Source organism: Scatophagus argus, chromosome 7 (assembly GCF_020382885.2).
Source record: "Scatophagus argus isolate fScaArg1 chromosome 7, fScaArg1.pri, whole genome shotgun sequence".
NCBI classification, from domain to species: Eukaryota; Metazoa; Chordata; class Actinopteri; family Scatophagidae; genus Scatophagus; species Scatophagus argus.
This window is the reverse complement of record NC_058499.1, coordinates 9,723,414-9,737,179: the sequence shown is the minus strand read 5'-3', so window position 1 is coordinate 9,737,179 and position 13,766 is coordinate 9,723,414. Positions and strand designations below refer to the sequence as shown.

Here is a 13,766-nt window from a genome sequence, read left to right as displayed (position 1 = left end):
TGTTCACATAACAGATGGTCAGAGAGAACACTGATATCCATCCAGTGTTTGCTCTCACTGGTGGGTGTGTTTTTATACCAAAATATATTGGCATGTTTTTCCCCCCTCTTGGCTCACAGAGAAGCCACTGTAACAAAGACATGGGCAACGCTCAGGTTCAGGTAGGTTGGAAAGGTTCACCGTGACCTTAAACATTTTATTATCATTAAGACGATTATGGAAGGACAAATACAGATTTTCAGCAGCGTGTTTGCCAACTGCTATAGGATCCACTATATGTTCATAGACCTTTTTTTTATATACTGAAGCCCAAGTGTTGAAGCTAATGATGAACAAAGTGAAGATAACAGCTATCATGTAATAGACCTGCTGTGCCCATCCAGCCTCCAGAGGAAGCCTTCTGCAACCTGGACATAAATCAGGGTTTAGCGGTGGTCCAGCTCTACGTGATGCCGTCCTTCTTCCTAGCGGTTCTGATCCTCGGGCTTCCCCTCAACCTGCTCTCCCTCTGGGTTTTCTTCCACCGTCTGCGGCGATGGACGCGCAGCACTGTGTTCTTCTTCAACCTGACCCTGGCTGACACCTTGTGGCTGCTGGCCTTGCCTTTCCTCATCGCTTACCACCTGGACCACCTGTACTGGAGGGTGGGGCTGACGCTCTGCAGAGCGGTGAGGATGTTCTACCACAACTACTTTTATCTCAGCATCTTCTTCGTCACCTGCATCAGTGTGGATCGGTACGTGGCCATAGTGCACCCGCTGCGCTCTCTGGTGCTGCTGGGCCGGAGGCAGACCTGCCTGCTGTGTGTGGCGGTCTGGGTGTTCACTCTGCTCCTCAGCACACCTGTTGGCACTATGAGCCTGATGCAGACTTGCCCCGGGAGCAACCGCACCATCTGTACTTTGTACATACTGCTGAGTGAGACCGGGGAGAGCCTCCCCTATTCTCTTGTATGCACCACGATCGGCTTCATCTTCCCGCTGCTCTCCATCTGCTGCTGCGGCCTGCGCAGCGTCAGAGAGCTGCGCCACCGGCCCCGCCGCCCCGATCCGCACCACAAGCAGCGGCGGCTCCGGTGGGTGCTGACCGCAGCGCTGGTCCTCTTCGCCTTGTTCTACCTGCCCTACCACCTGAGCCGCAACGCCGCCATCATAGTTAGAGCGGTCTACCCTGACAGCCCCGCCTACTGGCGCCATGCAGACCTGGCCTTCGCCCTGGAGATGTGCTTCTGCAGCCTCATCACCTGCATCAACCCTCTGTTTAGCTGCTGTATAGGCGGCCAGTTCAGGAGGGAGTTTCACGACACTTTTGTTGCCATGTTTCCTCAGTGTTCAGGTACGCAGGTGGCATCAGCGGTGTCTAAACGGGCCCGGATGGTGGCGAGGACAAGGCAGGAGATGTGTGCTGTCACACCTGTGTGCGAGGAGCCTGCACCCAGATCCTCATGAGACATGTAGAGTAAATGAGTATTATCTATCTTCTATTATAATATCTATCTATTTTACTCTGTCAAACATGAAACTGTACAGAAAACCAGGATTTCACTCGTTTCTTTTAGTGGCGGTATGAGCTCTAAGATAAATACACTGTACATGACAACGGTTTCCACTTTCATTATTTAATTTCATTTTCTATCTCATATCTGAGCTTAGGTTTCATTAACGTCCTTACACAACACCGCCTCTGCGTGGCTGACTGCATACTGTACTTTACAGTCTGGATCCACAAGCGTGAACAGCGTGTCTTTCTTTTATCCCGCGGGGGAAAAAATATATTAGAATCCACAGTTTAGTCAATTTAGTGAAAGCAAATCGTTCACCCCAATTTGTCCCTTAGGTTTTACACTGTCTGTAAACGCCACCGGTCGAACTAAAACCGAGAAATAACCGGATGTAGAGGAAGGGCAGGGTGGGTGGGTGTGTTGGGGGGGTTTAGGTTTGCTTTGTGCCTGCTGCAGCGAGTGATTTATAAGTGATAGGAGCACATCCTTAAACGCTTTTCTAATCTGTTAGATAGAAATGAAGAGGGGAGTTTAAGCAATTTGCAGACAGATTTTGGAGGAGTGACTGAATGGGAGCAGGGGAGCGTTGGGACCGGAGGGAGGAGGGGCGCCGCACGGAGCTGCTGACAGGCAGGTGAGCTGCGCGCGCTGTCCGCGGTGCTGAAACCTCCGGAACGCTGCCTCACCGGAGATCCTCTCCTCAGATTAGACCGGAGCTCCTCTTAACCTGCACCAGCTCAACATTTTTCCACTGTTCTCGCCTCTCAAAGACAAAATCGTCAACTTCTTATGTGCTGTTTTGCGGTTTTCTAATCGCTGACTGGATCTGAAGATGGCACTGCATGGATTAACATTGCGCAAGGCAAAAGCGGACTTATTTGACTGCTGTTTTGTGACTGTGAAACCAGCCCTTTCAGACTGAACGTGTTTCCCCTCTGTCTCCATTTTCTGCCTCATCTTTCAGGACATCGAGACGGTTGCTGCTTTAAACAAAAACCCCCCAAAAACAAAAACCGAGGTTCGTTTTATGGATTAATATCTTAACAATATGCTCATTAATGCGGCGCTTCTTTTTATTATAGCACTATAGAATTTTTAGAAGATAATTTGGAAATGGAGCCAGGAAAGGAGAGAGCTTTGCCCACCACTAAAGAGGGGCTAAAACAAATCGCAGGAAAGGCCCTCGGGAACCTGTACAGGTAAGGCGAAGAAATTCCCAATTTCTGCATGTTTTGCACTCACTCACTTAAATGTATTTATGACAAATTAGACAAAATAATAATAATAATAATTTAAAAAAAAATCCAGATGTTAACACCACAGATTAGAAAGTGCTCTGATTTTAAACGTGCTTATTACGGAATTACAATGGACTCAGGAGGGAAAATCTCTTCTTTATGAGATGAATCACGGACAGGATGCTGAACGCAGAGTCGTGTGGCCCGAATATTTAAGGATGAGATATTTCCCTGGAGGATGGCCCCCTCCACCAGCAGCTGTGGGTGTTTTTTAATAATTAATGAAACAGAGCGAGTCGTGACACAAGGTCGGAGGATATCTATTACCTTACGTATCCATCTGTGTTAATTCAAGATCGATGGACTTCATATCAATTGACTTCCTGCGTTATTTCTGCTGTCAGAAGGATCTGAATGAGATGTGGAAAACGGATAAATGAGCGTAAAACAGTTTAAAGTCAGAGTCAGGGAGCGGGATGTGGAGGAACAGTTTTTCAGATGTAAAAAAAAAATGAATTATGCCTTAATTTTCGCTAGAAATGCGAATAAAATGACCATTGGGTAAATATTAAAGCCAGGAAACGATTATTTTTTTGTTTTTTACACAAATCACCTGAAAACACGCAGCTAGTATAAAATATCCATCATTTAGGTGACTATTTGTGAAGGCAGACACCTTATTCGTTTGTTTTTGGTGGTTAAATATGAGTCGATGTTGATGAATTTGATTCCAAGCCGCAACACTGAAACGTGACTCAAAGATGTGAAAGAGAGAGAGAGAAAAATGTGTTGGTTTCGTTCAGGCTGTAAGCAGGCCTGTTAGTGCGCTGGATGAGGCCTTCACGTGTCAGCGTTTAGTTTTCACATTAAACATTACACTTCTGCGCACAAATCTGACGGGGAGGGAACCAAAGCCAAATGTCACGTTTATGAGCGAGACAGTTAAAATAAAAAATAATAATGAAAGGTGACAAATTTAACTCTAAACAACGGCGGTGCTGATGTTGCTGCAATGCGGTATTAAGGTCGTTTTTGCCAACGAGCCTTTCTTTTACACAAACATTAAACATCAGCAGAGAAAGAAACGAAAAAAACAAAGCAGTTTGGCTGTAACTTTTAAAAAAAGGCTTTGAGAGGCCTGAGCCAAATTAAAAAGAAGTAAATGAAGACATCGTGAGGGCCTGACGCTGAAAGAACACCAAGTAAAGATGAAAGCTCAGTTCCTCCACGTTATAAGACGCAAATAGCCACAGCAAGAGGCGCGCGGACAAGCACGTGAGAACATACGGGCGATTTTTTAACGCTGTTTATGCGGAAAATCAACATATTCTCCAATCATAGTTCGCGCTTCTGATTCCCTTAAAAGCAGCCCAGTCTGTCTGCATGTTTGATTTCATACATCCAAGTGTCGACATCTGGCTTTAATCTAAAAAACAATAAAAAAAAACAAAACAAAACAAATGTATATATATAAAAGAAAACAAAGAGCATCTCATCGGCTCGCGGTGCAGGAGGCTGGAGAAGCGGCAGCAGACAGGTGAGGCGATCGAGCTGACTGAGGATGGCAGACCAGCGGCGGAGCAGGAGCGGAAGGCGCCCCTGTGTGACTGCACGTGCTTCGGGCTTCCGCGCAGATACATCATCGCTATGCTGAGCGGGATCGGCTTCTGCATCTCCTTCGGTATCCGGTGTAACTTGGGTGTGGCCATCGTCAGCATGGTCAATAACAGCACAATCCATCAAAACGGCAAGATCATCATCAAAGAGGTGCCTGTAAACTCCGCCCCGTTACCCCCCCCCCCCCCCCAACACACAAACACACCCTCACACACACACACACTCACACACACACTCCTGCCTGTATATGTACTTTTACAAATACATTTCAGGCGTTGGGCCTGGATAGTAAGCAGAAGGAATTAAGTCTGTTTTATTTTTAGGCCGATTGCTTTTTAATTTTTCTAAAAATATGCTTGTATACCGACTGGTGTCGTTTCAAAGATGTCACAGCAGCAAATTAAACAGATATCTTTCTGAAACTATTTTCAGTGACGGCAGGCCATTTCACACTTGTGAAAGAAGCATTTTGATTGCACTTATAACGAACGGGCCATGTTTCACAGTGTTAGATCTGTTTGATTTTTATTTTTATCCATCATTTATTTATTTATTCATTTTTTTCCCCGCAGCATAATGGAGAAGCACTGAAAATTTGTCTTTATTTTTCTGTGTGTCCAAAAGAAAGCAAAATTCAACTGGGATCCGGAGACTGTGGGGATGATTCATGGATCTTTCTTCTGGGGTTACATAGTCACCCAGATTCCTGGAGGGTATATATCCTCCAGACTGGCTGCAAACAGGTAACGGCACTCAGTAGTTTCTCGAACAGTGCAAGGTGGGATATGAATAAAAAGATTTCCAAATATGAGTTTCCCTGCAGTAGACATGTTCCTCTTCTCATTGTTAAAGGAAATGTGGGTGTAATTTGTCAGTCGACGGTTGTCGGTCCCCTGGTTTGAAGACAGCAGTCTGACCCTACAGCAGCTAAACTGGGGATTTGGCTGATGCCCACCAGGCGTGCCTCCTCATGTTAATGAGCTCCCATGGGGCCACCATGTCTAATCCTTTATGTTCAGAGGCATGGCAACCACATCAGCCAACACCCTGTGTGAGACGCGGTTATGAGTAATGATTGCAGTATGATTTCAATGGCCACAACCTCCTCGATACTGCTTTAGTTGACTACAATTAGACCAAACTGAGCAAAAGTCATGTAAATACAGGGCAAACCGCGACATATAAAAAGGAGATAAAAGGACACCAAAGTGGGATAAGGTCACAGTATTAATTCTTATATAGCAAAATTATGTAATTGTTAGGTTTTTCATGAGTTAAAGGGAGCCAAATAAGATGCTAATCTTTGAAGAGCCTCATCAAGCCAAGTCAGCTGAGCCCACTGACGCCTTCTGCTGCAAACACCTCCTGTCTTCACTCCCCTGGAAACCGACTGCCTGTTGTGTGTGTGTGTGTGTGTGTGAGCCATCTGATTAGGATTGATTTATCTTCTTTATCAGCATTTACTCTTACAGTACGTAGAAAAGATTCACACAGTATCACACTGTATAAGGTATTTCATCACTTATTGCTTTAATCTCTCTGAAGCACTTGAAGTTGATCAGAATTGCTGCCATGTATCTGGTTGAATGAAACAATCTTGTTTTGGTAATATTCTGACAAATAATCCCAACACGCTGTTTATACAGAGTTTTTGGCGCTGCCATTGTGCTGACATCCACCCTGAACATGTTCATTCCCTCTGCTGCCCGGGTGCACTACGGATGTGTCATCTTTGTGAGGATATTACAAGGGCTGGTGGAGGTACTGATGCACGGTTTGCCCATCACACCCTGACCTTTCAAAGACTCTAAAATGATGCCTCATTATCAAGCTGAGAGCTGAACTCAGCCTCTCCTGAAACTATTCTGACATCCTGTGTTTGACCACGTCGATCGCTTTTTATTTGAATCTGAACTGAAAACTGAAGCCCATTGTGTAGAATATTCCATTCATAACATACAATTGTCAGATTGGTCCACAAACAGCATAAAACCCAGAATATAAGGGCTTATGAGTGTTGGTGTAGCTGGCCAAAGCAGCCCAGTGTTCACACAGGAACACGGAACAAAAGAGATAAAAACCACTTGATGCAGACGGCTCCCACAGCTCCATAGAAAGGAAAAAAAAGGTTTCAGAGAGAGATGCTATTATCAGACTGAAGGTCATCCTCTTTTGTTAGTTTGTTTTGCTGCATACTGTCGTTTCAATAGCAGCTCATGACCATTGAGAAAGAGAGCTGCCTGTGTTCAGCGCCCATCGACTTATTACTGCAAATTAAACATTAGCATTTCAGGGTGTCTCCCACTGCAGGCCCCAGCAATTTGTGTCTATCAATAGTTGATTGTATGCCACTTAGTGTCTAATGAAGATTTAATGGAAGCAATACAGTTTTTTTTTCATGAAGTGGGTAGTCAGCCTGAATTTTCACTGACTCACACCTCACCTATTAGTCTCGATTAGAAAGGTCAGCTACCCTGCATGTCAGTTTGTTTGTTATTAACTACAATTTGGCTTCTACGTCTCTGGCAAATGAGATCAGAAACGTCAGTCAAGCCGAATACCTTCATCTGTAAATTCTCTTGACTGAAGGTGGGGAAATTAGATGTAAAATTTATCGATGAATTTATCAAACAGTTTACAGAGAGATAATTTGCCGCAAACTGAGAGAAAAAAAAATCAGATGAAATTTAATGAAATGAAATGAAATATTATCCTTGCGTGTGTGTTCATAATGTGGCTAAATGTCACTTGTCACTGTGCAGGGAGTGACTTACCCAGCCTGCCATGGGATCTGGAGTAAATGGGCTCCACCACTGGAAAGAAGTCGTCTGGCAACCATCTCCTTCTGTGGTATAAAGTGTACACACACACAGTCATGTTTCTGTGACTCATAGGTGTCATACAGATGTTATCATCATGTTACTTTGTGCACTGAAAGGTTTTGGATGACAAACTATCCTGAAATGTATGTAAACATGTATTTGAGCACATTTGTCACCCAACAGTGTGACAACGCTGCTTTCTGAATGAGGAGCCAGGATCAAATTCTGCTCAGTCATGATGTTTCGTCTTGTTCAGGATCCTACGCTGGTGCAGTGATAGCCATGCCTCTGGCTGGGATCCTGGTCCAGTACACAGGATGGTCCTCTGTCTTCTATGTGTATGGTGAGTCTCGCTGTCATGAACTGATTTTATTTTTTTACACCTGAGACCAGGTCAACTTGCAAAAGAAACATTTACAAATTAAAGTGTGACATATGTGGTATCTCTGACACCTTTGGGATGTCCACTAGAATTTAAAATTAAGTTTTGGCTCTGCAGCATGAGATTGTTATGAACTGAGGTGCTCGATTCTTGACGGCATCTCTCGTGATCTGTCCAGGATGCTTTGGGATACTGTGGTACATGTTCTGGATCTTAACGTCCTATGAGAGTCCCGCGGAGCATCCCACCATCACTGATGAGGAGCGCCGGTACATCGAGGAGAGCATCGGAGAGAGCGCCCAGCTGATGGGTGCAATGGAAGTGAGTTCTCAGTCTGTATCCCCTGACTTAAAGCATCACATCAAGTGCTGTACGTTCCAGCTGAGTTTCTGTTTGCTTTTTAAATAGAAATTCAAGACCCCCTGGAGGAAATTCTTCTCCTCCATGCCCGTCTATGCAATCATCGTGGCCAACTTCTGCAGGAGCTGGACCTTTTATCTCCTCCTCATTAGCCAGCCTGCATACTTTGAAGAGGTGTTTGGCTTTGAAATCAGCAAGGTAAATAAACCCCTTACAGTGTGTGGTGTCAGCATTAAAAATATCTTTCAGTATCATGTGTTCTAATGTTCAGAATTACAAATTAAGTGTTTCTCAGACATGAAGAAAAATGTAAGAAAATGCTAATTAAGAGTGCTAAGAAGTTTTAAACATGTGGGGAAACGTCTTACTTGCAAGGGAATATATATTGCTTAAATCGACCAAATGTGAGCCCTCTACAGTTAATATGTGGTGCAATGAAATATTTAGGATTCTTTCTCTGGAAAGGCTTTCTGCAGTCCTGAATTGAACTGAAAGAACACGTAGCCTAATATGTAATATTTTCTGCGTACCACAGGATTGACTGACTGTCTGTCAAATTCTCCTTGACATGTATCATTATGAAAGAAGCCCCTGAAGATTAGGATTTATTCATGATTTGGTCATATTCTGCTCCCACTGTCCACAAGTCACTTTGTCAGACAAGGCAACAGATTCCACTTAATTTTGAAATTTCATAACCTGTACTCCTCCCTGGAGAGTGTTAGGCGTGAATCAAGCCGATTTGACAGGTGTTATTCGGCTTCAGGGTGAGCTGCTGTGATTACAGCAGGTGAGTCTTTGCTCACGTGGAGTCAGGTGTAGAAATCGACACAAAGACTTGGTCTGAGACAGAAACCTTTGTTATGACAGCCTCTTTGTAGTTGTCACGTATGCTTCAGATGAGTGTTTGATGGTTTCTCAGGTTGGAATACTGTCGGCACTCCCTCACTTGGTCATGACCATCATCGTACCCTTAGGCGGCCAGTTAGCGGACTACCTGCGGACCCACAACATCATGTCCACGACTACGGTCCGGAAAATCATGAACTGTGGGGGTGAGGCTTTGATCTTCTTCTTCTGTTACCATGATATCCTGGAAGAACTCTTCATCAGCCCATCACTCAACTCTTGTCTTGTCATTCATAGGGTTCGGCATGGAGGCTACTCTCTTATTGGTGGTTGGTTATTCTCACAGTAAGGGGGTGGCCATCTCATTCTTAGTGCTGGCGGTGGGTTTTAGTGGATTTGCAATATCAGGTGAGTCTTGAAACAATGGATTTTTGAGTTTTGTCCCATTCAAAAGTGCACAAACCTCAGAATGCTGACACTTTGTTGTTGCAGGTTTCAACGTCAACCATCTAGACATCGCTCCTCGCTACGCCAGCATCCTCATGGGCATATCCAATGGCGTGGGTACCCTGTCAGGGATGGTCTGCCCTCTAATAGTAGGAGCCATGACAAAGAACAAGGTGAGACATTTTTAGTTATACGCTCATGCAAATATTAATGCGGATTAACAATAATGCAGATAGGAACTTTGAGAAAAAGGTTGTTTCAAATTCTTCATTACAAAAAAATCCATTACTATTGTTAATGTTTGGGAAGACTAAACTCAAAGTCACAGTGAAATGATATTTTTGAGAGCATCTTTAGCTTTTGTACTACGATGTCACAAGAGGGATTTAAAATGGAATCCTACAGATTTCATCAGATTGCTTGAAAGTGGCTGTGGTCGGGCGAAAACAGTGCACCACCATTGAGTTGAGAGTTGAGTGATGGAGATACAACTAGGGTTCAGTTAATTATTCTGACTTCATCCACATTATTTAGAAATGCAGATATAAGGATTAGGATATAAGGATTGCCCATTGTGCCAATGGCCCATTACTCCAAAGCTCCATTAATCTGAAAGAAGTCCCATTAGCCTGAAAGCCCATTTGTCCAACAGCCTATTACCATGTACACAAAATCGCGCTGCTGTGCAAAGCTACAGACTTTTCCCTGAAGTTTTTTTTACCTTAATATCTTAGTATTGGGTTTAGGGTTTAGGATAAAGGTTAGGGTATGTTGTTTGGTGTAAGGCCAGAAAGATGGCTTATTTCTGGTTGGGCAAAAAATGCCTTGCAGTCCAGTGGGACATTTCTCTGCTTCAGGGGTTTCAGAATGATGGGCTACTGGAACAATAGCATGGCAGCACAAGTAAACTTCTTATGAAGGTATGTTAGGTCTGTTTTGATATGCTGGACGGGTTAGCTAGTAGTTGTGGGAAGAGCACAGACAAAAGATTTCAGAGCCCGTTGCTCACAATAAGAAGTCATTTGAGAAAATATACAAAGCGAAGAAGTTTGAGATGTGACTCAGTGTGACTGCAATTGTCTTCTGTCTCTAGACCCGGGAAGAGTGGCAGTATGTCTTCCTCATTGCCTCCCTTGTACATTACGGGGGTGTGGTGTTTTATGGAATCTTTGCATCCGGGGAGAAACAGCCATGGGCCGACCCTGAAGACACCAGCGAGGAGAAGTGTGGCTTCATTGATGAGGATGAACTGGCCGAGGAGACAGGTGACATCACACAGGGTTACGGCGCAATGGGCGGTCCGGCTAAAAGCTACGGGGCCACCGCTCAGCTCAACGGAGGTTGGGTGCAGGACTGGGATAAGACGGAGGAGTATGTGCAGGAACCGGCGGGAAAGATGTATTCTGAGCGTGGCTACTCTTAAAACCAGACAGCTGTGGTGAGTCTGCTTTCGAAAACAGACTCTCCGTCACCGATTGCACAAATAAGCATTATCTTAGATATTTAAATCCATTCTGTGTATTCGATGAAAACAGTTAGTAGTTTCAAAAAGCCAGTGTATAGAAATAGTTCATTGCAATGCAGAACAATCCTCATTAGAGTCTCACACATTTCTCGTCACATCTACCTACTGTAGGGCTTCACTATAGCAGAGAGCGGTTACAAAGAAAACTGCAGGCCTATGTTGTACTTCTTAGGCACCCAAACCTCATCAATCTACTTGAACAACATGAGCCAGATGACACTGCAGTTGACCATCACGTAGGGTCTTTCTCTGAAATACCACTCTGATTGCACTGAAACTATAAGTATTCTAAAACAAGATTCTATTCTGTTTCTCAAATGTGTTTTATGTATTGTATATACCTGTATACTGTTTCTGTGAGACTATTGTGGATTTTGGGTCGTTGATCTGTGTTAACATTGATATAAAAGGCCATATTTTTCATGGACAGTACCTTTTCAGGGAGATGTCTGCTTGCAAAAAAGGTCCTCTTCTTCTCAAGCGAGGCCTGTAATACACTATGACAAAAATAGCGTGAGTGGGGTTGAACCGTAGAGTTTTAGTGTGTGTTTGTTGCATGAATTTGCTCAGATCAATGTTTCAGATGCAGCCGCCTCACCGTCATTGATAGTCCACATTCAGCCTGCTGCTTTGTTCTTAGATAAGCGTCTTCTGCCATTAGAAATAATAAAATGAACTTTCATAATCAGGTTCCAGTTGTGATGTGAGACAAATCAAAAGAGTTTTGAAGGCGATCGCTCAGAAGACATTGTTTATTGATGTTTGGTGTGCACTGCAATAAATTCTGTGTACCAGCCGCCACCCATCACATTCTGTTTTGTAATGTAACGCTGGCTTGCTGTATCTAACTGTAATTGTTTTGGAGTCATGTGATGATCAACATTAAGGTGTGTGTTTTAACAAATTTACTAGTGTCTGGAGAATCCAGCTTTAGTGCTCATGATGCAGGACGTATTGTTGCATTTTGACGGCGAGGAATGCAGTACTGTATATGAACAACCAGGTTTTAGTGATCCCTTGGTGTTTCTCGGTTGTTCCCACTGTCACCAAAAGTAATTTATGGACACTTTGATATTGTCACGTTTGAGTGGACCACATGAATTAATATAATAGGCTCTTCCACCTGACTTTATTTGCCATTTGAATACTTTCTTCATTTGCTGTATGAAATCTGCAAGGATGTTTAAAAATATATGAATATATAAGAATGTTTAATATGACCAAAAGATGCTATTATGGCTTTGTGCCTGAAGTTTATGTAAAACAGATAAATGTGATTTTATGGCTTCTATTATTGTGTTTAATGAAGAGGTATGTTGATGTCGAAAAGTGTTATAAAAATACTCATATCATTTTATAAAAAAAAAAAAAAAAGTGATGTTTTTGTAATTCTTAGTCATCATTTCATCTTGTGTGTCGATGTGATATACTGGAGTGTGTTGCAGCTGTTTATTTGAATATTTGTGGTCCTCAGAGACTGGAGGCGGACTACCTAACCAGTTAAACACCTTCTCCAATCGGCATCATGCATCTCCTGTTCTCTCCTCGTTCCTCATTAGCAAATCAATGGCTGAGGTCTCTTGAGTCCAGGAAAGAGTATTGAACCTGGTAGCTTGGTAATTGGTAAAAGGAGAGAGAACAGCAATGTTAATACTATTACTGGGGTTTACATCCCTACAAACCAGAATCATTGTCTGCCGCGTAGAATGTGCTGCAGAGGTGTCATGTAGATGTGATGAACTGATTAATTCTCTCAGCACATCACATCGGGCCAGCAGCATCTCACACTTAATTTCTGTGGAAAAAGAACGATCAGAGGCACAAGTGAGAAAGAAACACGCCCTGTTTTCCCTCACAGTGTCTGTTCTTCTGCACAACTGAGGTCAGCGGCTTTACATGCAACACGTTCAGCTATTGACCCAGCTCCTGCATTAAATCTCATCACATGGCAAATCAATACCCCGGAACGTGTTGGGAGTTATAAAACAAAAAAAAGCTTCTAATAAAAGTTTGAATTCAGAAGAAATGTTGGTGACAAAGGAAGGCCCTGCTACCCTTGAAGTTAATACCGTATTTCCTGGTTGTCATCTTTGCTAGAGAAACAATCGACATAAACACAGAATTAAAATGCAGCATATGAGACATGGATTATGTTCATGTTGACAGCACAGTTAATTAAATGCAGTTGTAACGTACGGTGAGTGTAGCTGTAGAGTACGATCAGATTTCTACATTTTCAACAAAACAAGCATCTTTTAGAAACAAATTCAATGGCTTCACAATACTGACTTTACAAGGTGAAACATGAACTCAGCTTTGTCATGTGATGATGCCCTCCCACGAAAATTGGTAACTTCCTTTTTGAAATATTAAGGGTTTTATTGATAGATTTTATTGATTTCATGAAAGTCAGGCTAGAAAAAAATTCAACCTGAGAAAATACAACAAGAAGAAAACAATTAAAAAAAAAGGAGTAGCTGAAAATTTCTGCTAATCTTACCTGATAAAAGTCTATAAAATTGTGGGGAAAAAAGAATAATGAAAAATTTAATATGGAACATATAGTGCATATACAAAATATGAATATATATGTCCCCCTGCCACCCTGACAGATAAGCAGTATGAATATATATGTTTTATAGTAGCATAATGATGTCTAGACCCCCGTATGTGCAGAGGGTGTTGTATGTCAGCACACACGCATTGGCATGTGCAGAATGTGCTAAATTGTACAAACAGGTTCACATGGTAATTCATTCACCGACAAACCCCACATTCAGAGAGTCGTGAGACAACTGATGGAGGTCTTATGTGCCTCAGTTAAATCTGAAGTGAGAGAGTGAACAGCAAAGGTGATGGTACCCTCTGTGGCTCTTCTTTGCTGCTCCGCAGTATGTCCAGCGTGCTGCTCTGTAGACCGATAAACTGCAGCCCCTCAGTGAGTTGGTTAATAATTCAGGGAAACATGGCGTCCATCACTCCACGTGCCTCACTCTGAGCTCCCCCCTCCAGCAGGAAGGGATCT

General features: G+C 43.1%; 2 protein-coding genes across 2 annotated transcripts; both read left to right on the top strand.

Moving 5' to 3' along the window:
* Nucleotides 1–309: 309 nt before the first annotated feature.
* Nucleotides 310–1,837, top strand: LOC124061672 (P2Y purinoceptor 4-like). The gene has a single exon (XM_046393798.1). It carries the CDS (start codon nucleotides 450–452, stop codon nucleotides 1,446–1,448), a length of 999 nt encoding a protein of 332 aa, XP_046249754.1. The 5' UTR covers nucleotides 310–449; the 3' UTR covers nucleotides 1,449–1,837.
* A 109-nt stretch (nucleotides 1,838–1,946) lies between these two features.
* Nucleotides 1,947–12,079, top strand: slc17a6a (solute carrier family 17 member 6a). Its single transcript, XM_046393792.1, has 12 exons — nucleotides 1,947–2,700; nucleotides 4,251–4,506; nucleotides 4,981–5,099; nucleotides 6,003–6,117; nucleotides 7,119–7,206; nucleotides 7,435–7,521; nucleotides 7,739–7,881; nucleotides 7,969–8,118; nucleotides 8,843–8,975; nucleotides 9,067–9,177; nucleotides 9,262–9,389; nucleotides 10,310–12,079. The coding sequence occupies exons 1-12, from the start codon at nucleotides 2,615–2,617 to the stop codon at nucleotides 10,637–10,639; spliced, it is 1,746 nt and encodes a 581-aa protein (XP_046249748.1). The 5' UTR covers nucleotides 1,947–2,614; the 3' UTR covers nucleotides 10,640–12,079.
* Nucleotides 12,080–13,766: the final 1,687 nt, after the last annotated feature.

Coding starts and splice junctions, on each gene's coding strand:
- LOC124061672 (XM_046393798.1), top strand. CDS start 450: ATGCCGTCCTTCTTCCTAGCGGTTCTGATCCTCGGGCTTCCCCTCAAC.
- slc17a6a (XM_046393792.1), top strand. CDS start 2,615: ATGGAGCCAGGAAAGGAGAGAGCTTTGCCCACCACTAAAGAGGGGCTA. Junction 2,701..4,250: donor GCCCTCGGGAACCTGTACAG/GTAAGGCGAAGA, acceptor CTCGCGGTGCAG/GAGGCTGGAGAAGCGGCAGC. Junction 7,207..7,434: donor GGCAACCATCTCCTTCTGTG/GTATAAAGTGTA, acceptor CGTCTTGTTCAG/GATCCTACGCTGGTGCAGTG.